General features: G+C 41.0%; 3 protein-coding genes across 6 annotated transcripts in view; 1 reads left to right on the top strand and 2 right to left on the bottom strand.

Moving 5' to 3' along the window:
* Positions 1-21622, bottom strand: part of limd2 (LIM domain containing 2) — a 119124-nt gene that overhangs the window by 9221 nt on the left and 88281 nt on the right. Inside the window, exon 2 of the mRNA XM_061065598.1 lies at positions 3565-3635. Coding sequence (XP_060921581.1) covers positions 3565-3567 — 3 coding nt within the window. The 5' untranslated portion in view covers positions 3568-3635. The remainder of the gene's footprint in view (positions 1-3564; positions 3636-21622) is intronic.
* On the bottom strand, positions 5021-11392 carry ddx42 (DEAD (Asp-Glu-Ala-Asp) box helicase 42). Of its 2 annotated transcripts, XM_061065562.1 has the most exons (17): positions 11146-11392; positions 10883-11033; positions 10731-10792; positions 10287-10323; positions 9764-9916; positions 9572-9676; positions 9311-9430; positions 9026-9202; positions 8790-8918; positions 8573-8672; positions 8440-8487; positions 8252-8349; positions 7849-8125; positions 7432-7658; positions 7217-7327; positions 6973-7086; positions 5021-6305 (listed from the first exon to the last, which is right to left on the bottom strand). In XM_061065562.1, the coding sequence occupies exons 1-17, from the start codon at positions 11355-11357 to the stop codon at positions 5697-5699; spliced, it is 2730 nt and encodes a 909-aa protein (XP_060921545.1). In that variant the 5' UTR covers positions 11358-11392; the 3' UTR covers positions 5021-5696. The 2 variants fall into 2 exon arrangements, with proteins under 2 accessions (XP_060921545.1, XP_060921546.1); XM_061065563.1 differs by lacking the exons at positions 10287-10323; positions 11146-11392 and having other exon boundaries at positions 10883-10936.
* strada (STE20 related adaptor alpha) lies at positions 14249-21589 on the top strand. Of its 3 annotated transcripts, XM_061065577.1 has the most exons (12): positions 14249-14380; positions 14731-14788; positions 16757-16785; positions 18110-18212; positions 18508-18629; positions 18861-18969; positions 19077-19200; positions 19372-19543; positions 19747-19851; positions 20114-20367; positions 20464-20506; positions 20616-21589. In XM_061065577.1, exons 1-12 carry the CDS (start codon positions 14369-14371, stop codon positions 20769-20771), a joined length of 1287 nt encoding a protein of 428 aa, XP_060921560.1. In that variant the 5' UTR covers positions 14249-14368; the 3' UTR covers positions 20772-21589. The 3 variants fall into 3 exon arrangements, with proteins under 3 accessions (XP_060921560.1, XP_060921561.1, XP_060921562.1); XM_061065579.1 differs by lacking the exon at positions 16757-16785 and having other exon boundaries at positions 14259-14380; XM_061065578.1 differs by lacking the exons at positions 14731-14788; positions 16757-16785 and having other exon boundaries at positions 14251-14380.

The following is a 21622-nucleotide window of genomic DNA, read 5'->3' as shown; positions in this document are numbered from 1 at the left end:
AGTTTCCATTATTAGACGTTTTTTTGTTTTGATTTAAAGGAGAAATGCCTCTCAGAGTGAAATAAATGTAACATTCTTCTTTACCATGATTGATTATTTTTTTAGAGGAGGGTTATTATTTCAGCAAGGCAAAGCAACACTTGCTTTCAGGTCTTGAGGTTAAGCACTGAATGTCTGTGTAACTTGCCTGAAAAAGCCCTCAGTTCTTAGAAGGAGCTGCCTGAGGGCAGTTCTGGCTGTTTGTGTCAGGACTATGTAAAAAGCTTTGCTAATCCCATACTCTAAACATGGCCCTGGACAATTTTCTATTCATAAAGTAAGATAGCCAACTACAATGAACGTTCTCTAGAAGAAAAAAAAAGGTATTACATGTCATTATGTGCAGTGACCTTTGTTTGTTCCTGGTATGCTGCAGCAGCTGGTCAGTTTATGCTTCCTTCTTAAAATTCAAAGAACCAAACCAGTGAAGGCCTGTGAGAGAATGCGTTGTAACCTGTGATGACTTGACACAGTGAGGGGCCGCTGCCTTCTGCAACTTAGTGAGTGCTGAAAAGAAGAAAGCCTCAAGTGGTACGACTGATCAGATGTTATCGCAAGCCAGAGGAGAGAGGAACGTTTCATAACCAGATTCCTCTTAAGGACTGGAATTCAGGAGAACATGCCCAAGCCAGTCTTAAAAAATATGTATAAATATCGGGTCTGTGAAGTTTCCAGTTCACAGAGACTCCTGAACTGGGGCAACTAAAGGACTTAAATTGCTGTTTTAGAATTCATTTCCCCATAAAAGACTGTCTCAAATAGTTATTTCCCAAACGTTTAATGTAGATCATTAAAGCTGCAGTGAGTAGATTCCCAAATGGCTCTTCAGATTTCAAAATATGAAGACTATTGTTGATTTGACTCTTTGGGAAACTCTTCACAATCTGCCTTTGTGCCTTCCGAAACCAGGTAACCTACATAATATCAGAGCTGCCAGTCAAAGAGATTCAAATCAACGTGGGTGCATTTTTGTTTTTATTTCAATTATTACTACTGGTAATCTTTTACAGAAAGACCTGCAGGGCAGAGTGCTGCTATTAGACAAGAGTGACTGATCTAAACGACTGAAATCCGAATAGCATCACTTCTATGAATTAAGAGCAATACAAAATATTAATGGCTTATGACAAAAAATGTGCAGGGATGCATGGATTATGCGTCTCCCTTTAATTTTAAAAACAGACAGTCTAAACAAATATTTATAAATGTGTTTCATCCAACGGTAGATTTAAAATTCGGAACGGTCACAATGTCTGTTTTGTATTTCTGCTTCCTTACCTCCATTGTTTACTCTTTGTTTGTTGTATGCACCATCAGACCAAGGCAAATTCCTTGTGATTTAAAAAAAAGGTACAAATCTGAATCTGATGACTGGAAAATAATGACCTTTTGGTTTGTTCAAAATGTAAAATGAATGTGCTTCACACAATATATTACTGTCAAGTTAAAAATACATTCAAACATTATATCACACTGAGAAACATCCACCTCTTCACCCAGGCCTGATAGGAGGCTTTTGTTTTTGTTCAAGCAACCACCTGGACTAGATTTCCCATTTCCAGGCATCAACTAACTGTAGTAAAATGAATTATTGGAATTAGAAGAGATAGGGGTATGCATTTAGGGAAAACTACTACTTTGGCTGTTATTGCCTGCAGCTCTACTGCCTGGTCCTGCTGGCGACCCATTTACTACTGTTCTGCACATCTGACAGCAGGAAAACACCCCCTCCTCCCAACATATGGCACTTCTGACAGGTTTTTGTTCCGTTAATGAAAATTGTTTGAAAAGGAGCATATGGTCGAACAAAATAAATGCTATTAGTCCCTAAGGCAGCTTTCGTACCAAGTCCTTTCAAAGCCAATATATTTTTGGACAAAGACGTCAAATTACAAAAACAGGGTTTTAAATCCACCAGGAAAGTGACGTAAATCAGTCATCAGAGCAGGGTGTCAATCTGTGCTGTCACTTTGGACTGGAATTACAGTCAGGCAGCCCACTGACGGAGGCAGGAAATGAAACTGACCATATACTTACTTAAGCCCTCTCGCCATATGCCAGGGCTATAATGACAGACTAGTGTACATGTGGTACCCGAGATGGACAAAAAGTGGTTTTAGCAGCCCACAGAGCAGTGTGTAAACTGGCCCGCAAAACAAACACAGACAAGAAAAATGTGTGAAGAGTGAAAAAAAAACGTGTTTTCTTTCACCTGGGGTAGTTTTAATCCGATGCTGGTTTACGCAGGAGATTTAATCCATTCATTTGCTATGACTCATCTGAATATTTCAGCAGCTGCAGGTGCATTCATAAACTGCTGTGGGTATTTTTTTGATACCGTAATTGGTTTATATTCTATGCAGTTCCCATTTAGAGGACCTTTGAGCTACAGTATGCTTCTTAATTATTTTTTTTTTGGAGTATCCCAGTTATGCTTTGCTCATGTAAACATGTCACGCTGGATTTAAACCTGGATAAACACCTTATCTTGGATTTGAAAAACCTTTGTATGATAACTATCTACCTCAAGTAGGCCTACACTATAATACTCAGGCATGAAAAGACCTGATTTCATCGTCCTCTTTTAGTGGGAGGATGAAGTATCTTAGGGTGATGATCAGTAACCTGACACTATGATACGAGGATAGGGTGGTGTGAATTACCAGGTTTCTCATGTTTCTTTAAATGGCAAATCTCCCAAAAAGAGATTCAAGAACAATAACATGACACTCAAAAATTAGGATGATAACGCAAACGCAAACTTAATCCAGCCTTAATCATAATCCTAATTTAGACAAGAGCCTATTCAACAAGCTTAACGTGGATTTCCTTGACTCTAAATGATCCAGTCTTTAACTGGTTAACTCACTTGAAAGTCCATATTTCAGATAACTTCACTGTCTGCTCGCTTAAGAGAAGAGACATTTTATGTAACATTTTGCAAGCTGGGAGTCTACAATATTACATTTAGTTAAAAAAACAACAACAACAACAACAACAACAACACAAAACAATAACACGACCATTGTGCAAAAACAAAGGAGACCACACAACAAAACATCAGACATTTAAATGTAGATTTGCTTGGTATGGAGGCAAATTGTGCAACTCGTATGTCTCACATAAAAAGAAGTCCCCCCCCCCTCCTTGAATTGTAATTATTTACTTGTAAAGCATAAATTATTTAAATTACGTCGTCGGTTGACATTAATTAGCCGGTGAGCTAGCATTTTGAGGACCACGACGGCGGGCGTTTAAATTCAACACAAGACCCTCCTCTAACAAAACCTCCCCTTTATAATTAATTTACATCCTTATTTAATTCTAAAGCTTATATTACAAAAAAAAGAAGAAGAATAGGCTCCTAGTCAGCTGAAGCCAAAACGAGTGGACAGACATCACCTCTCCTCATCTCATATATAAAAAAAAAAAAAAAAGAAGCAGAGAGGAGAGCAGCGGAGGGAGGGGAGGCTGCAGACACACACACACACACACGGTGCAAACACAGGACGAAAAAACACTCACCATCTGCGCTTCTTGTCTTGCAACACACCGGCTGATAATATGTAGTCTGTTCACTCTGTGGCTGGAGGTTTATATCTGCTCTCACATGTACTTCCCTTAGGAGGCTTTGTTGTGTAGACGATGATGGCCCCGGTGCCGGTGAGATTCTGCCCTCCGCTTCGCTTCACGTCTCGGTTTTTCAACAGAAGGTTTTTTTTTTTTCTCTCTCTCTCTCTCTCCGGCAGGATGTCGCACGCTATTGGTTCTCATCTGCTACTGATGCATTCAGGGGTTGTCGTACAAACCACAACTACAAGTAGAACACGGATGTCACTGTCGAGCCGTAACGCTCTGCACGTGTAAAGCTTTTTGTGAAGACTAAATGATGTAATAAACGGGATTTCTTCATTTCTTCTTTTGCTTTATTGCCGATACAGTTTGTTTATTAGGCTTAATTGTTTCTGACGACTTTCCTGTACATGATTGTTTTAGTCTGACATTAGCACCATGTTTGAAAATACCCTCGAGTGTTTTATTTCTTGTGATTCTGAGTTTGTAAACCTACAAACCTGCAACGTAAAAAAGTTACATTATGTTTACTATAATTGTAGGAATAATGCAGGTGTTGTATCCCCCTGTATTGTATCCCCCACACATTTCAATCTGCACATTGCACTTTGACACCCTGGACACTTTACACTGTTTACATTATTCTATATTTAATATTTTGTACATTCAAATAATTATTTTTTAATTTTTACATTATATTCTATTTTACTGGACCCTGGACACTTTACACTGTTTACATTACTCTATATTTCATATTTTGTACATTCAAATAATATATATATATATTTTTTTTTACATTATATTCTATTTTACTGTATATATGTGTATTAGTAATTTGAGTGTTTATTGCATGGCCTTGCGGAACAGTCCTTACATTTCACTGCACATCTGTATGAGCATGTGACAAATAAAAAGATCTTGAATCTTGAATCTGTGCACCTGTGTTTTTCACTGACATCAAGGCAGACCTGATACAAATAACGTGGTAAGTTCATGCTACCTTTCTATGCTGAAGCCTGAGTAATTTATCTGGCAAAATGTCTTTGCAACATCTTTTTTATGTTCGTGTTTGCTTCAGGTCAAGTTTGAGGAGTACGTTTTAAAGTTTAAAAAAATGTGATACCTAGCCATACTATACACACTACATGTCTTTCTTAAAGTGGCCAGTTTAAGCGCCCGCTGTGGGCCGCTCCGTCACTCTGGCTTCTCCCCATTAGTGCATGTCCATAGGATCCTGTTTCTGCATGTGTGTGTTCATGACTCACAGAGTGTAAAAACTGAAATTTCCCCTTGTGGGGATCAATAAAAGTAAATCTTAAGAACAGGTATAAAATAAGAAATTGGTTATCCTAGCAAAATAGAGCTCAACAGATGTTCAAATGTCAAAGAAAGTAGATAGAAAGGTGGATGCCTTACACGTCTTTTAATCAAAACTTCACATTTTCCTTTTTTTGTGAATGAACACTTCCTCTTGTAAAATCAAATGCATCTTTTTGAAAAACATTTCAAAAGCATAAAGAGACTAAATGCCATGGAAAGGCACTTCACTAAAACTCAAATACAAGACACAAAGAAAATTGTACATAGGTTTTTGTAAGTACGTTTGACCGTCACAGAGTGTCTCCAAAAATAAACAGTGCCTAGAGTTAGGTTTGTCATTTAACAAAATGCAAACACACAAACACAGTTGGCAGATATCCAAAATAAAGCAACCAGTTTGCAAGCACAAAGGCATGTTAGGAGCTCAGTGAGAGGAAAAAAGACAACAACCATCACAACCTAACAGCAGGATTCATTACAGCTCTATTGCTTGACCCTACTGACTTACAACAACAACAGTCTTGATGGAATATGTACAGTGGCTGTCTCCGAGTTGCTTGTGTTTATATGCCTGACACACTGTCTAGCTCTGAACAAATGATGATGTCCTAACTAACCTGACAGGAGCGCCAGTACACATCTATTTAAAGTCCTGTGCTTGTGTCAGCCCTTGATATGCTTTGTTGTCTGCTTACAAAAGAGACTAACTCATCATGAAGCAGTTGGTTGCACATTAAATTCTTTTGATGTTTCTATTTATTTCTTTAGTTGTCCCACCTGCTCTTTCTACGTTTTGGCGGTTCAGGTACGGCAAAGCTGTCATCTCCTCCTCTGTCCCTTCCATCCCCACTCCCCCTGTCTCCCCCGTCCCTCTCACTCCTCCGATCTTCTCTGTCCCTCTTGCTTCCATCTCCATTTCGACTATCGCTGTGGCGGCTGCTGCTGCTGCTGCTGCTACTGTGGCGGTCCCGGTCACTATAGCTGTCCCGATCTCGGTCTCCATGTCGATCGCGGTCACTGTAGCGGTCCTCTCCACTGTGTCTGTCGCTCCTCTCGCTGTGGCGGTGGTAGCTGTCGCGGCCCCGGTCCTCGCTGTGCCTGTCCCGCGAGCCGTCTCTCTGCGAGGGAGGAGCTGGTGGGGTGAAACTTTGCTGTGAACTCGTTTGAGTGGTGGGCACAGAGCTCAGGGTGCCGGCGCTGGTGAAGCCAGACATAGACATGGTGACGCCCTGGGACCTTTCTGAACCATTGGCAGCCTCTGTGGGCACAGAGCTCAGGCTGCCAGCACTGGTCCAGCCTGATGAGCTGCTGGACTTGGTGCTGAGCTTTGGAGGGCCACTGGATGCAGCCACAAAGTGGCTCTTATACTGGGCCTAGATAAGAGGAGAGTATAGAGATTAGCTGCCTGGAGAAAGAAGACTGAACACGTCAAACGGGCCCGAGACAAGTCAGTAGGAGAATGATAGAATTTTTCATATCACTGTATATTATTTTTTATTTTAATATAATGATTACATTTATAAACAAGAATTACACACATATGCAAAGTTATTAAAAAATAACAGCAATAGAGGTATAGTATTAAAAATTGAAGATCTTAATTATTGTTGTTATTATTATTATTTTTAATCTGCTCATTTGTTTTAGTTTTATTTATTGTGCTGTGTCTATAGGTTTTATTTTGTGTGCATATGTGTGTATGGATATATGTATGTGTGTGTTTACATGCATATCATAATTTCATTCAGTAATTTTGTCTTTGTTTTAAATTTCATGTATATTTTTCCTTATCAAGGCAACGGCTAGCTGTAAATAGTTTGTATGTTTGATGATGCTGTCTTTAGTTTCTGTCATTGAAGCTCATGTGTATAAGCATCTTATGTAAAATTTCAATAAAAAGTTGATCACAAAAAAAAATTGAAGATCTTAAAGTATTTGAAATAAGTTCCTTGAAAGAAATAGAAATATATATATAAAGAGCTTTGAAATAATGTGAAAGCATAAAGTTATGATATGTGTTTAAGATGTTACAATGTCTACCTGAAAGGCCTGTTTCATCGCAGACATACGATCTCCCATTGCCCCGCTGGTCGCTTTGGTGAAGCCTTCGTAATTGCCGGCGGAAGACAACACACTGCTGCCACCGCCGCGTTCCTGCGAAGACAACACAGGGTTTCTAACGTTTGGCTCACCATGAATCTCCTTATTCTTAAAGAGGGTCAAAAGAAGTTTGTTGACATTTTATTTATTTGTAAGTAATTTGTACAACAGTGTAGGGACTCACAGAACTTTCAGCCCCCAAGCCTGGTCTTTCTCTATAACCAAGACCACCTCCACCAATATTCAACTTCTTTCCTTTACCACTCTTGAATCGGGATTTCCTGAACCAGGGATTCTGGGTAAAGAGAACAAAGTTAGACCACTCACTCCTATGAAAATCTACACAACGCTTAAAGCTCTTTCTGTATTATTATTTTTTTCTTCATTTCCTCATCTAACCTGCATAGCCAAGTCCATCAGCTCTTTGGAAACACCTTGATTCGCTCCCTCCAGATTTCTCACAAGGTCACCGGCGAACGATGTGTCTTTGTTGGTGAGGAGAGTGTAAGCGAGACCCTTCTCTCCGGCGCGACCAGTTCGACCAATCCTGTGTGTGTGCGTGTCGATGTCTCGCGCCACGTCGTAGTTCACCACTGTGCGAATGGATGGGATGTCCAGACCACGAGCTGGGGCGGAAAAGAAAACAGGAATGTTCAGATCCGATTTTACAATTATAAGTCAACATCATAATGTTGTTACTTTTGTCAAGCAGAATACTACAATTTGCATTTGAAATGGGAGACAAATAAGCAACTCATACATATATACATATACATATATATATCCTTTATCACCTCCTCATCTTCTTGTACTCACCAGCTACATCAGTGGCCACCAGAACAGGCAAATTCTTCTTCTTGAAGTCACTGATGACCTTGTTCCTCTCACTCTGGTCCATGTCTCCATGCAGGAGGCCCAGACTGTAGCCCTCCTGGGTCAGGTTAGTAGCCAGTTCCTCACAGTTTGCCTTTTTGGTGACGAAGATCAGGACTGAGCCGGAGGAGGTGAACTCGACCAGCCGCTTGGTCAGCCAGCCCCATTTGTCCGACCCCAAAGGCAGCAGCTCCACCACCTGGGTCACATCCTCATTGGCCTGGTGACAGGAAGAGTAATGAAACATGGGCTCTGCTTGGGAAATATCGTCTTATTTCTGTTGGAGCAACAGCTCTGAATTAAGTTGTGTTTTTTTTTTTCACAAAGACTGTGGGATGCTGCTTACCTCTCCAATGTCTCCCTGCACCACACGAATTGGATCTATCAAGATGTCTCTGGCCAGCCTCTCGATCTTCTTTCGGAAAGTAGCGCTGAACAGAAGAGCTGAGAAAGAAATGATAATACCAGTTATAAATCCACTATGACGCCTTGCTGCTTATGATACTGAAGCATTATCTTAATCATTCTACTTACTCTGTCTGTCTGGGCGTACATGGCTGGCAATGGATCGAACCTGATATTCTGAAAGGGAAAACATAATAAGCTCAAGAAGCCCAAAACAGGTTTTTTTTTTATTTTTGTAGCAACACAGCGAATTCCAACCCACCAAAACCCATATCGAACATGCGATCTGCCTCATCAAACACAAGGTATGATACTCTCTGCAGGGATGTGGCCTTTTTTTTCACGTGGTCAATCAGACGACCCTGTGCAAACACACACACACAAACAGTACATTTAGCATTTATTGCAGCAAAGGAGCACGGGTTAATTGTCTGTAAGAAGGCCGGCACAAAAATCAAGTTATTTGTCTTTTCTCTTACCGGAGTGCACACCACAATCTCTGCTCCCTCCTGAAGAGCCTTGGCCTGCTCCCACATGCTGCCTCCTCCATACACAGCCACAGAACGCAGTGAGTAGGCTTTGCCGAAACGCTTACATTCTGCATGGATCTGGAAAACATTACAAATGACAAAATGCATTAATAGGTCGACATGTGAAACTCAATCCTGAATTCTGAACATTCAGAAGTCTGACTCAGTCCCTTCCCGCTGCTTACCTGCTGACAAAGCTCTCTAGTGGGACACACAATGATGGCAATGGGCCCGTCTCCTGCCTCCAGTTCCTTTTGGTCCATGATGTGAACCAGCATGGGCCAGATAAAAGCTGCCGTTTTGCCGCTGCCAGTTTTTGCGATACCAATCATGTCCCTTCCAGACAGAGCAATGGGCACACCCTAAAATCCAAATTAAGAACAAAAATATAAAATATGCTCCTTTTTACGTATTTATAGAAATATTACATTCAATCCTGTTGCAACCTTTTAGACAAACTTGCACAATACCTGACACTGAATGGGAGTGGGCTGAGTGTACTCAGACTTGCGGATTTGGTGCATTAGCTGCTCGTCAAAGCTGAAGTGGGCAAAACTAGTGGAAGGTTTTGGAGGGGCAGCACCGGATACCTGAGACAGACCAAAAGATAAGAAGAAATTAAATAATTAGAACAATTACAAAATAATAACAATCAAAAGTAAATCATCTTTGACATATGTATCATTTAACTATAAAACATATTTACTGTTGTTTAAAAAATCCAAACTTACCCTCAAGTTTAGTTTCTGCCTTAACTCCAACACTTGTGTTGCTGTCAAGTTGCTGAGCTCTTCATGCTCATTGTAGAAGTTTTTCTCAAAGGGTGGGTAATCGATCTACGGATAAAAAAAAAAAAAAAAAAACAGTTTGATCCACCATTCAGGTAACACCCGTTAACCGTCTGTTAGCATTGTCAACTGTACCTCAGAGTGGTCAATGGGAGGAAGTGGCAAGATGATTTTCTTGGTGGCAGAAGCGATTGGGTTCCCGTCACTGTCATAGTCAATGTTTTCGTCCTCTTCCTCTTGAGTCAGCCCAGCTGTGGGATTCTCTGCCATGTAGCGGAAGTAGGCTTCCTGCAGAGAGCATAGCCTTATATGTTAAAAACTAAGCTGGTTTGCTTCTCAGTACAGCATCCAGGCACTAGTAACTCCAGTAACCATGGAGACATTCAGCTTAAAACAAAAGGATGAACTATTTTTTTTTTTGCAATCGACAATTCCTTCACTTGCTGACATAGATCAACGATTAAACATGCTTTTCTAATCTGCACAAGACAAACAATACCATCATAGAGATGCTAAATGCAACCTGCATGGTCAGATAGAACAGAAGGAAGGGCCTTTATGAGATTAGAGAGAGAGAGAGAAATGTATTGAATGTTTGTTCCGAAGACCTCTCTGATCAACCATGTAGTGGATGAAGAACTTTGGAGGGCTCACTCACTTGTTCATCTTCCTCTTCAATGTCATCACGAATACCCCTGAAATGACAAGCGGAGAAAAAAAAAACTTCCCTGCGGCTCGTTCATACACCCAAGACAGCCCACATCCCATAGACTAGAACACCCTGCTTACCTGATGATATATATATTAAGCCAGCAAAGACATTGTTTGATGTGCAATGTTTTTGCCAGTAAATTGAAAAAAATTACAAATAACTTCTGCTTTAATCTTAACTGCTCAGTTTCTAAAAGTTATAGAATTGTACATGTGTAAAATACAAATTTAAAATGTGATTGTCCCAAATAAGTGGGCTTTTACTTTCCCTCAGATGTGGGAGATTTGTTTTTTCCTTACGATCAAATTTCAATTTAGGTGCCTCAATAAGGACCTTAGAAGTGTGTCAAAATCAAGCATGTGAAATAATGTGAGTATAATGAAGTCTTACTTGGCTGACTTTTTCTCCTTTTCCTTTTCCTCTAGTTTCCTCATGTCTTTAGCTGCCTGGCTCTGCAGGAGACAAAGTGTTGGACAAACAAAGCAGATTAAACTTTGGAAGCATACATACTGGTCTGTCTTTTTCTATAATTTACATCTTACCTCAACCTCCGCCATGAAGGCATCAAGAGGATCGTCCTCACTATCTGAGCCACCACCGGACTGCATCTGCTGCCGTGTGGGTGAGTTCTCGGCTGGGATATACGGCAGGTCCACGTTGCTGCTGGACTCCTCTTCATCATCTTCAAAGTATCTTGTTGAAAAAAAAAAAAAGATTTAAATCACAATCTATACTGACACATCTCTGAGGGTTTCAAAATGATTATTAGATTGTATCTATGTGTATAGGAGAACTGTATACTTACGCATTTTCCTCATCAAAATTAGCTCTTTTTGTCCCTATTTTGTAGAACGATGGGAGCTGCTGGTTCTTCCCATAGGCTCCACCTGATCCTGTTGCTCCGAATGAAGTTTGAGATTTCGGCGCAGACTGAGGTTCCTCTTTTTTCCCTGCGAGGGAAAATCCTCCAAATCCAAAACCACGCTTCACACCGGGGCCACCTTTGTTCCAGTTCATGGCTGTGCTGTAAAAACAGGAGTGAAAGCCTTTATTAGTCTCAATTTTCTATTATTATTATTATTATATATTTATGTACTCCCACTAGAATATGACTTAGTAAGAAGAACTTGTTGAAAAGCCATTTCAGGTGCCATTCAGTCAATTAGTATTACTTAGGGTGAAGTATAGTTGACGAATACGGTCTAACTGAGAGACCCAATGATTAGCCATGAGGTAAAGATAATTAAGCAGGAGTAGAGACTCCAACTCGGTTTGCTTGTGAAGTCATAGTTTGGTTATTTTTCTGCTTTTAGACGTCGCAAAGTTTCACTTTTGTTCAGTTTGTCCACACCAGTTACACTACCCAGAGCAGTAGAGGCCATTTAAAGCAGCGGTTCTCAAAGTGGGGGGCCGGGACCCCAAGGTGGGTCGCCAGCCACCCAGAGGGGGGGTCGCGAGATGCCCAATGTAGTAGTAGTAGTCCAGTGTCATATAAGACAATATCGTTAAGTGAAATGGAAATGAACATTTTAATTCTTTTAGGATGTTGTAGTATTTTGTGTTCCTAGTTTTTGGATAGGTTTTTTAGTGTGTGCGTGGCTGTCGTTATGTTATATACCTAACTAACCACCTTAAAGAACAGTGGGGGGGAGGTCACCCTGTGTTTGGGGGTCACGACCTGAAAAGTTTGGGAACCCCTGATTTAAAGTATTTAAACAAAGCCATGTAGTTCATGTTTATATCTGTAGAGATGTGTACCAATAAACACTAGCAGTTAATTAGAAATGTATTTAGGCACACCTGTTGTTGACAGATCAATAACACATTCATCCGACATAATTTAAAATTGAGTTTCTGAAAACAATAAAGTCAATAGGATGATAATCTGACACGGGTAGTGTAAATAAACAGCCTGTAAGAAACATAACAAATACGACGGTACAAAGCAGTACACAAGTTTGAGTCAGCTTCATGCACAAATAGGTTACTTTTGCATTAAAGTAATAAAAAAGCATGTCATAATAGCACATCTTCTGTTATCTTTATGCATGCTATTAGCGTTAGCTCAAGGCCGCAAATGAAGCCGACGTAACGGTGGTGTAACATAAACATATAAATCGCCTTGCGGATTATTTAGAGTGATCTGTGCTCCCCCGTTTGCTTTACAATGCCGTTGTTCGTTGACGAAAATGACTCGATACAATCCAAACAGAAAGTTCGTCGCTGGTATTTACCTGTTTTCCGATTGCAAGCAAAAGCGCCGATGTTTTTTTCAGATCGAGATACGCTTACGTCATAGGTGCGCGCAAACTTTCATCGACAGGGCGTGTCGTCGTTACTGCGCGACATGACGTTCGGCCAGGACAGCGCAGTGGAAATATGCCAAAAACAACCGCAGGAGGGGATGGCTAGCTAAATAAGTTCCCCTGGCACACAAGAAACGGTATTTCTGTTGCAAACATTACACGAGTAAGTATTTTAAACTTAAAACAATGCGATTATTGTAGCTAAAATAAGTGAAGGTGGCTTCTTTAGCGAACTGTAATTTACCATTGCTAGCCTGCGTCTTACAACAGAAGCGAACCATTAGCTCGACCTGACTCTGCTTGTTACGGATATGCTATAACTAACTATTGTTTATTCTTCTTTGATTAAATAAAATCGTCTCCCATTGATATAAATCAAAATACCTGTGTATGCAATATTATCACCGTTATTCAGTTGTGCAAACGACAATATTATTTAGACTGAGAGGACAAAATCTGCGTGTGTTGATTTTGTTATTATCTTTCTTTTATCTCAAACGCATGATGTTATGCAGTATGCAATCAGACTATTGTCCTTTTCTCACATCATTTAGCTTCAACTAGAGTTACCATACCCCTCAGTATCTGCTCAAGGATGGACTGCTTCCACTAAAATAACAATGTGTCTGTCTGGTAATACATCAGACCCTCTCTCTGTTTTAAAGAACACAAGCTTTTACTATTAATGTGAGCATTAAGAATCCAGCAGGACAGATTGAACTTCTCAGTCTCTAAAACTAAAGTAGGACTTAGTGTACTACTGTTCAATCTGAAAGAAAGTAATAATATTGAACCCCTACTCAGCTATTTATTTGTAATGTCTGCACTATGGTACGGCGATATGGACCAAAACTAATATCTCGCTGAATGGCGATACTCGATATATATGGGTACGTCTTTTATCGACAGTCGGTTGCACAAGTTCAACATGTACGTGAAAACAAACTACCTGTTTGTGAAGTCAATTAATTTTCTGCATAACAAAGTAAACACAGTTGTGTGTTTTGTTATCCGTTTAGTTTGTTGAGTTTGGCTCAGAGAGAGAGAGAGAGAGGAGCAGAGGGAAGAGGGAGAGAGGAGCAGAGGGAAGGGAGAGAGAGAGAGAGGAGCAGAGGGAAGAGGTAGAGAGAGAGGAGCAGAGTGAAGAGGGAAGAGGGAGGGAGAGAGAGAGAGAGGAGCAGAGGGAAGAGAGAGAGAGAGGAGCAGAGTGAAGAGAGAGAGAGGGAAGAGGGAGGGAGAGAGAGAGAGGAGCAGAGTGAAGAGGGGAGAGAGAGAGAGGAGCAGAGTGAAGAGGGGAGAAGAGGGGAGAGAGAGAGAGAGAGAGGGAGATGAGAAATAGGTGAACTGGCAGCTCTACCGAAGACGTATAAAACGTTATTTTAATGCAACATGAACTATATCCATATTAACGATATTGTCTTACCCTTTATCTCGATTGAAAATATATCGATATATCTTAAAAACTCGATATATCGCCCAGCCCTAGTCTGCACCATACCTTATATGGTTTTAGTATTTGTAATTTTTTGCGGTCGATTCTATAGACATGCAATAACATTCTGATAATAAAGTAACAATTATCACCATTGAGCAATTACAAGTGGCTTTTGTCCCCTTGCAGGTAACAGAGACAACTTCTCCCTCAGCATTTTCTCACTTTCACGACCAACATTCCTTGGATGAGATTTCAGCATTTCATATGTAACACTCTCAAAAGGATCCATGTCTTTTCTTGTAAGTGTTTGTCAAGTACCTCCTCATTTTCTGATTAAAATTGATCTTTGGGTCCAGAAGAAGCCTTAATCCCTCAATGGAAAACTGTAGAATCACATCATAGACGCCGGTCATTGCAAGCATTTCGACGTGTTTCTTATCATTACTCAATAATCTACAGTGTAAAGTTCTGGAAAAGAACTCAAACAGCACTTTTTAGAAAATGTACATGATATTGTTACATTTGATTAAGAATATCAGCTTCCTCAACTGCCTTATACATGTGTTTATTTCTATGGAATATGTCCTTACTCTTGCTTGCATTTTCTCTCTCCTCTCCCCGTCTGTCACTAACCCTCTGTGTCTGTCAGCGCTGGGTATCTGAGAAATTGAGTGTGGAGAGCCTGCGGGATTTGGAGTTATTTGGAGGTGAGGTTTAAGGCATCATCTACTGTAAGTAGGGTAGTTGCTTTGCTCTGCTTCTCTGATGTCATCTTTGAATTGAAATGATAAACGTTTTCTATCCAATCAGCCAGTGTCTTTGACAGTACTGCCACATTTCCCCTGTCGGCTACAATAACTTATCTGACTTTGGCACCAGTGAAATCCCCCTTTTTAATTAATGTCTCATGTTGGCTGGTCCCATAAAAAGTCTGTGCCATTTTTGTTTAATGCTGCTTGTGAATGTGTTTTCCTTGCGTGTATAATGGTTGCACAATTTATTTTGGCTATTGAATATAATTTGCTTTTGTACTTGAATTTAACCTTATCCCTCTTGTGATTATGATTGATTAAGTATTAGCCGCATTTTGCTTATTGACATTGGCACCTCAGTTATAGATAAAACAAAGTATAGAACTTAACGTTGTGCAGAAGATAATAGGATAATACCAGTAGTTATTTTGAGCCAGTGTTTGCTAGGTTTACAAACATCAGTAAGTATCAAAAATTGACCATTGGGTAATTAGAGGCGAGGACTTGGTTTTCTGTCCTGCTTCTGCGATGTGTATTTATTAGTTTGTCACTTAACAAAATCTGAGCTCATAAATAAACATGTAAAAGTGTTTTGGTGATGGTTTAGGTTTTAGTGTTGCCTTACTATGTTTTTATTTTCCAGTCCTAGTTTCAAAACAAATCTACACATTTAGACTGTATGAAACCCTCACAATTAACTCCACAGATATCGTGAATCTACCTGTTTGCAAATTCTGTCAATGTTATCATTGTTTGATGGATATAAAGACCACCATAAGCCCTTTTTGGACTGGAGCAACTTCCCTCCAGAACTGGGGTCTTTTTGAAGAACTATGTGCGTTTCAACCGAAGCTACCTGGGTCTAAATTGAGTTGTGGGGTAAAAAAAGAGGCTGATTGGGGGGGTAGTAAGTCCAGGGACTTTTGGGCCAGGGCATGCAGCGCTGAACGTCTCTGATTGGCCAGGCACTAGCAGCGTTAGAGCCAAATTTTTAAAGACTGCAGCTGCACATTTTTAGTATCAAGTGATCAAGGTTTTTGTTTTCTTCTTGCAACTTAGCTTTTTTTCACGAAATTAAATCGTATCATGTTGTATGTTTATAAGGAAAAAAGTAATTATCCTTGCCTTAATTAAGGCCAGTATATACGCGTCCTGAGGAATGGTTTAACACATTTAACATCTGTTATTTTTGTAATTGAGGAACATTTTAATGTCTGTCTGAACGTTATTTTCTATCAGAGGCTAAAATATTTGAACCCTGGCTGTAAATGATTGAGTGACAGTGTTTGCTCCCTACTAGGACCAGTTAGCAGATTTATTTTTCTATGATATTTATAGAATTCTGATTACAATCCTACATACGAGCACCATAGAGTATGCAGAAGTAGGCTGAAATGGACATTTTTAGCACTACAGATGGTTACCTACATGTCCCCTGAACATTTAAAAACATCATGATCGTGGCTGTCTATCAGAGGTTTGTTTATCTTCTCAGGCCCCTTGTTTTGCCACATAAATAATTCAGTTTCAATTTGGCACTTTATTGAAGCTTCTGTCCTTTTATGGAGAGGTGACAGGGTTAACCATCCCTTCATGTTTCCTTTCTTTGCAAGCTTTGCCTCATTTTCATTTTCCTGCAGGCAGCTCATTGCTCAATGCTGCACGACGGTTCATGTTGGTCTTTTATGTTTTGGCTGTTCTTTGTTGTCATTGCCATTTATAGTATCTGAGAAAATATTCTAGAAAATCAAGTGAATAATATTCCCATTAATTATCATGACAAAGCCTGCTGCAGAAACCCCTCTACCAGATGCCCCCCCCCCCCCCCCCCCCCAAGTTGAAGAGCTGCTCTAAACACAGATCCTTCTCCTGTTTGTGTGTGTACATGTCTTTTATGTCATTGATGTGGTTTTTCTACCCTAGAGCAAGCTCAGGGACTCTCTCACAGGAAAGTAAGTGTGGTACTCCTGTCACTGCATTATCACTCCCCCATGTGGCTTTTGTACATCTGCGTGCATGCATGAGTATGTGCGCACAGAGATTTATATGTAGAGTAACAACCACAACCCCCCCCCCCCTCCCTCCCTCCCCCAAGGCTTACGCACATACATGTTTGCATGAGTTTGTAGTTCACGGAACGCGCAGTACATGCTCGTAGCTCAAAGGGACATCTCACCTCGCACACCTGGGCTTCTGTTTTTGAGGAAGAGGAACGGCACGGTCGAGTTAACCGTCAAGGTTTTTTCAAAGCCTATTTGAATAGTTCCTCGGTGTGCTGTGAACATGCTGTGCTCCAGGTTTTGGTGTCTTTCTCACTAAGAGTCTAATCATGTGTTGTGAGTGTTTGACACTGCTTGTCTGTGCTGACAGCCTGTTGTTGAGTTGATGGTGAATTTGTATTGTCACACTTGCAGTCCCACACTGATGTCAGCCACTTTGTGTCCCTGCAGGATGTAGATTGAAGGGAGTTCTAAATGCTCAGCTTTAGCAAAGCATGGCAACCCCGTCTGAATCTGATCACTGATGGTAGTTTGTGCCCTCTGATAAGATTAAGAATGACCGATGTTACCTTAACATGCGGGCGCTCTAGCATGTTTGACTCTTCCGTTAAGGAAAGTTTAATGTACAGGTTTTAATTAACTTTACATCTAGAGAAAGGTCCACATCCCAATCAACTCTTCGGGATATTTTTCAACTTCTGTGCGTCCTGGATCTCCATCTCAAAATCACCTCTGGCCCGTAGGGTGAAATTAGGCTCAATGACGTGCACTGTTCTAATTGGGAATTTCTTCATTCTTTTCACCACAGAAACAATCAAAATGCTCATACAGCTTGCCCTCATTTGCCCTCACAGCTTGCTACTGCAATCTGTCCATTTCCATATTTTAAATGGTGATATATTAATGAAATTCAGGAGTCCTCATTAGCATTTCTCTACATGTTTTTGTTACTCACACGTTTAAATGAACTGGAACTGTCTGTATGTTAGATTCAATTCTATATCTATTAGATATTCAGCTTATAAAGATGTTAGAATCTGATGTTCATCTCTGAGTAACCAGAGAATGTAGTTCATAAACTCGTTATTATCTTGGGCCAATAAAATCTAGTCCTGCTAACACACCTTGATAACAAAGTTCATGTCCTTAGGTGATCTTTTAACACTTCTCTCACATCTTACCCAACCCTCTGGTAAAGTCCTCCGCTCTAACTAAGTGAAATCAGTGTCACAGAACAGCTTCATTCTCTTCTGCTTCCTCCCCTCCCCACCTCCAGGCCCATGAGGATAGTCAGGAGAGTCTGACCTCCCTCCCTCATCGGGACACCATGGGCAGCTTCCTCCCTGACAGCAGCTCCTACGAGGTCCTTACTATTATCGGTATGTAAAAGGAAAAGACACACCTGAACTCTTGGAGGACACAATTTCTCTTTGTTGGCAGTAACAAGCTGTCTTTGCTAAATTAGAATCCAAAGGATGCAACACAAAGTCTGAAACACATATTGGATTATTTAACGTATACATGTAACTGTAACTTTTTTTTACATGAGCTGAACAGAACAATGCTAAGCTATGCACTTGTTTGGTTTTGTATAACATGGACTGGATGAGGACATGTGTTTACCAAAGACATGGAAAAAAATGTATCTGAGTGAAGTCTGTGTCTGTGTTTTAGGACGGGGTCTGGATGACTTGCTGGCAGTGAACCTGGCCCGGTACAGACCCACTGGGGAGCATGTGGCCATCCGACGGATTGACATGGAGTCATGCACTAACGACATGGTTACTTACCTGCAGGTCTGCCTCAGCACATGAACACATCACCCAGCTCCCCTTGTGCACTATGCTTCCCCTTCTTACATCTCACTTCTTCACAGCAAATACTTATGAATCCTTCTATCTGTGTTCTGATTAATTTCCCAGTCGTGACTGCTCCCCCTCCGGTCCTTATTAGATTCTTAATCATCTTTTTTTTGTCTTCTCGACACAATAGTGTGATTTTTTTATTTTTTTTTATCTCCCTGCCAGAGTGAACTACAAGTGTCAAAGCTGTTTCATCACTCCAGTATTCTTCCTTACAAGAGTGTTTTCATAGCTGAGAATGAGCTGTGGGTCATCACCCCCTTCATGGCTTATGGTAAGACATACAAATACATTCACCAATTTTATACATAGTAAAAGTTATCTTCATATGTCAACATAGCTTGTTCCTCGTCATCTCATCTGTTTTTGCTGGTCTTACAGGGTCAGCCCGAGATCTGATCTGCACACACTTCACTGACGGTATGGCGGAGCTGACCATTGCATACATTTTACTTGGTATGCTCAAAGCTCTGGAATACATTCACCACATGGGATATGTGCACCGGTAAGCTTTCTGCATTTGGTTTGTGTTTTAAAGACAAATGTCACACTGATTTATGTGACCGGTTTCTTGACTTTTAATACATTAACAGTATTTTTGAGCCAGTCTTGCAGTTCTTGTAATTACAATTGAATGTGATATTCAGTGTTTGTAACTGCTTTTGATCATGGGTAGGAGTGTGAAGGCCAGCCATGTGCTGATCTCAGCGGACGGACAGGTCTGCATGTCGGGTCTACGGAGCATCTTCAGCCTGATCCGTCACGGCCAGAGGGCCAGAGTTGTCCACGACTTCCCCCAGTACAGCGTCAAGGTGCTGCCCTGGCTCAGTCCTGAGGTGCTGCAGCAGGTACAACAAAACATTCCTCCAAAGCCTTGTGTAAAACCTTCTTTGCCCCTGATTTTGGAAATGTCCTTTTTGAAGCCAAAGTTGGATGGTAACACTTCTCCATGCGGGATTGAGTAGAAAAAATAAAACGATTTTTAAAAGACATGACACATTGATAGTGAATTTCATATATTGATAGTTGTTGTTGTCTTTGTCTTTTTCAGAACCTGCATGGTTATGATTCTCGGTCAGACATCTACAGTCTGGGCATCACTGCCTGTGAACTGGCCAATGGACACGTTCCCTTCAAAGACATGCCAGCTACACAGGTCACACCTTCACGTCTAATTATCTCTTTATATCGAGTTATGAAGTCACAAATTATCAACTCTTCGTCAATAACTTTTGTATAAATAATGTTTTTTCTGTAACATGAAGCTTGTTTCGCTTTCAAATCTGTAATTGTATTAAAGGCCAAATTATGAAAAAATGACCAGTAGAGGTAAAGGAGCTTTTCTCCTGAAGTCAAAGGGTAGGAAACCCCTGTCTACAGTATCTTATCAATATTTCTATTCTATTTCTCCTCCACAGATGCTGCTGGAGAAGCTAAACGGGACGGTGCCGTGTTTGCTGGACACCACCACGATCCCCCCAGAGGAGCTGTCACTAAAACCGTCTCGCTCTGGGGCAGATTCCGGGATCTGTGAGGGCCCCGGTGCTGGAGGAGTTCGTCAGTCCAACGGGGAGCCCTCCACCTCCTCGTCAGGGCACCCCTACAATCGCACCTTCTCCCCACACTTCCACGCTTTTGTTGAGCTGTGTCTACAGCGAGACCCTGAGAAGAGGTTGGCCTTTATCTTCCTGCTTAAATTTGGTAAAGGACGTGTTGTAAAATGTTAAAGCCACAGGGTGTTAACTGTTTTCTATTTATTTTAATTCAGACCGTCTGCCAGCACTCTCATAGGCCACCCCTTCTTCAAACAGGTGTGTAAGGCTTGAATTTAGGGTTAATAAATGTTTATTCTGTTAGGTATGATGGGAAGAATACAAGATTACTATTCAAACTTTTTTCCTCCAACTGTCTCCCTCTCAGATAAAACGCCGGCCCTCAGAAGCTTTGCCGGAGCTGTTAAGGCCTGTGACGCCCATCACGAGCTACGAGACCTCCCAGATGCAGGCCTCTCCCTCTGGACTGGCCAGCCTGGAGTCGGGCCTCAGCCACCTGGAAGTGGACGACTGGGACTTCTGACAATGGAGGACTTGATGGGGAGTCACTTGTAGGATTCTAATAGGGAATCTCCAAGAGCATACAGGAGAAGATGTTTTTGTAATGGTCCACTTGTAAATAATTTAGATATGAAACTCAAAAGAGTTGCTGTTCTCAGAGGTTTAAAGCCAGCAGCCGTTTTGCCTCGTTTTGATGTCTCTCGCACGCTTTGGTCCTTAAGATACGTACAGACTGTTGCATTGCACTGATGGCCTCGCTCTCTTTCACACACATACACAGATGTTTACAGATTGTACTCACACATGACAAGCCCCCTGGAGCCAAAACGCTACAGGACTCCTCTATGCCTCATGCTGTGTCTAAGGTTTCAGAGAATGGTCTGTGGGTCTAGGTGTCGACTGAACCCTAAAGATTCCCATGGAACGCATCAGTGGGAAGCTGCTATTTAATATTCAGAGGGGACACTACCTCCGGTTTGAACATGGCTGCTTGATGTGGAACATCTGCTCACTGAGACCACTGTAAGGGGGCACACCGGTCCGCACAGTTGGCCCTCTCTGCACCAGATGGATTCTGACTTTTTTTTCCATCAGTTAGTTAAACAGCATGTATATACATTTCTTAGCTCTCTGCATCACTTTTGTTACACAGAGATTCAAAATAACATCGATTTAGATATCCTTCAAGCATAGAAGTGTGTTTCCTTGAACTTGCTCTGGGTGTGATGTTACTAATGTGAATGGTGCTTGTTTTGTCTGCTTAACGTTTGAAAGTGAGGGCAAAGCGAAGTGTTGCAAATGTCAAACCTGACTTCTAACAATAAACCATGTTCACTTTAATGTCCTAACTTTATGAAACGACAGTGACACATT

This window comes from Labrus mixtus, chromosome 20, assembly GCF_963584025.1.
Source record: "Labrus mixtus chromosome 20, fLabMix1.1, whole genome shotgun sequence".
NCBI classification, from domain to species: Eukaryota; Metazoa; Chordata; class Actinopteri; order Labriformes; family Labridae; genus Labrus; species Labrus mixtus.
Note: the sequence above shows the minus strand (reverse complement) of the source record. Positions and strands in the feature narration are given on the sequence as shown.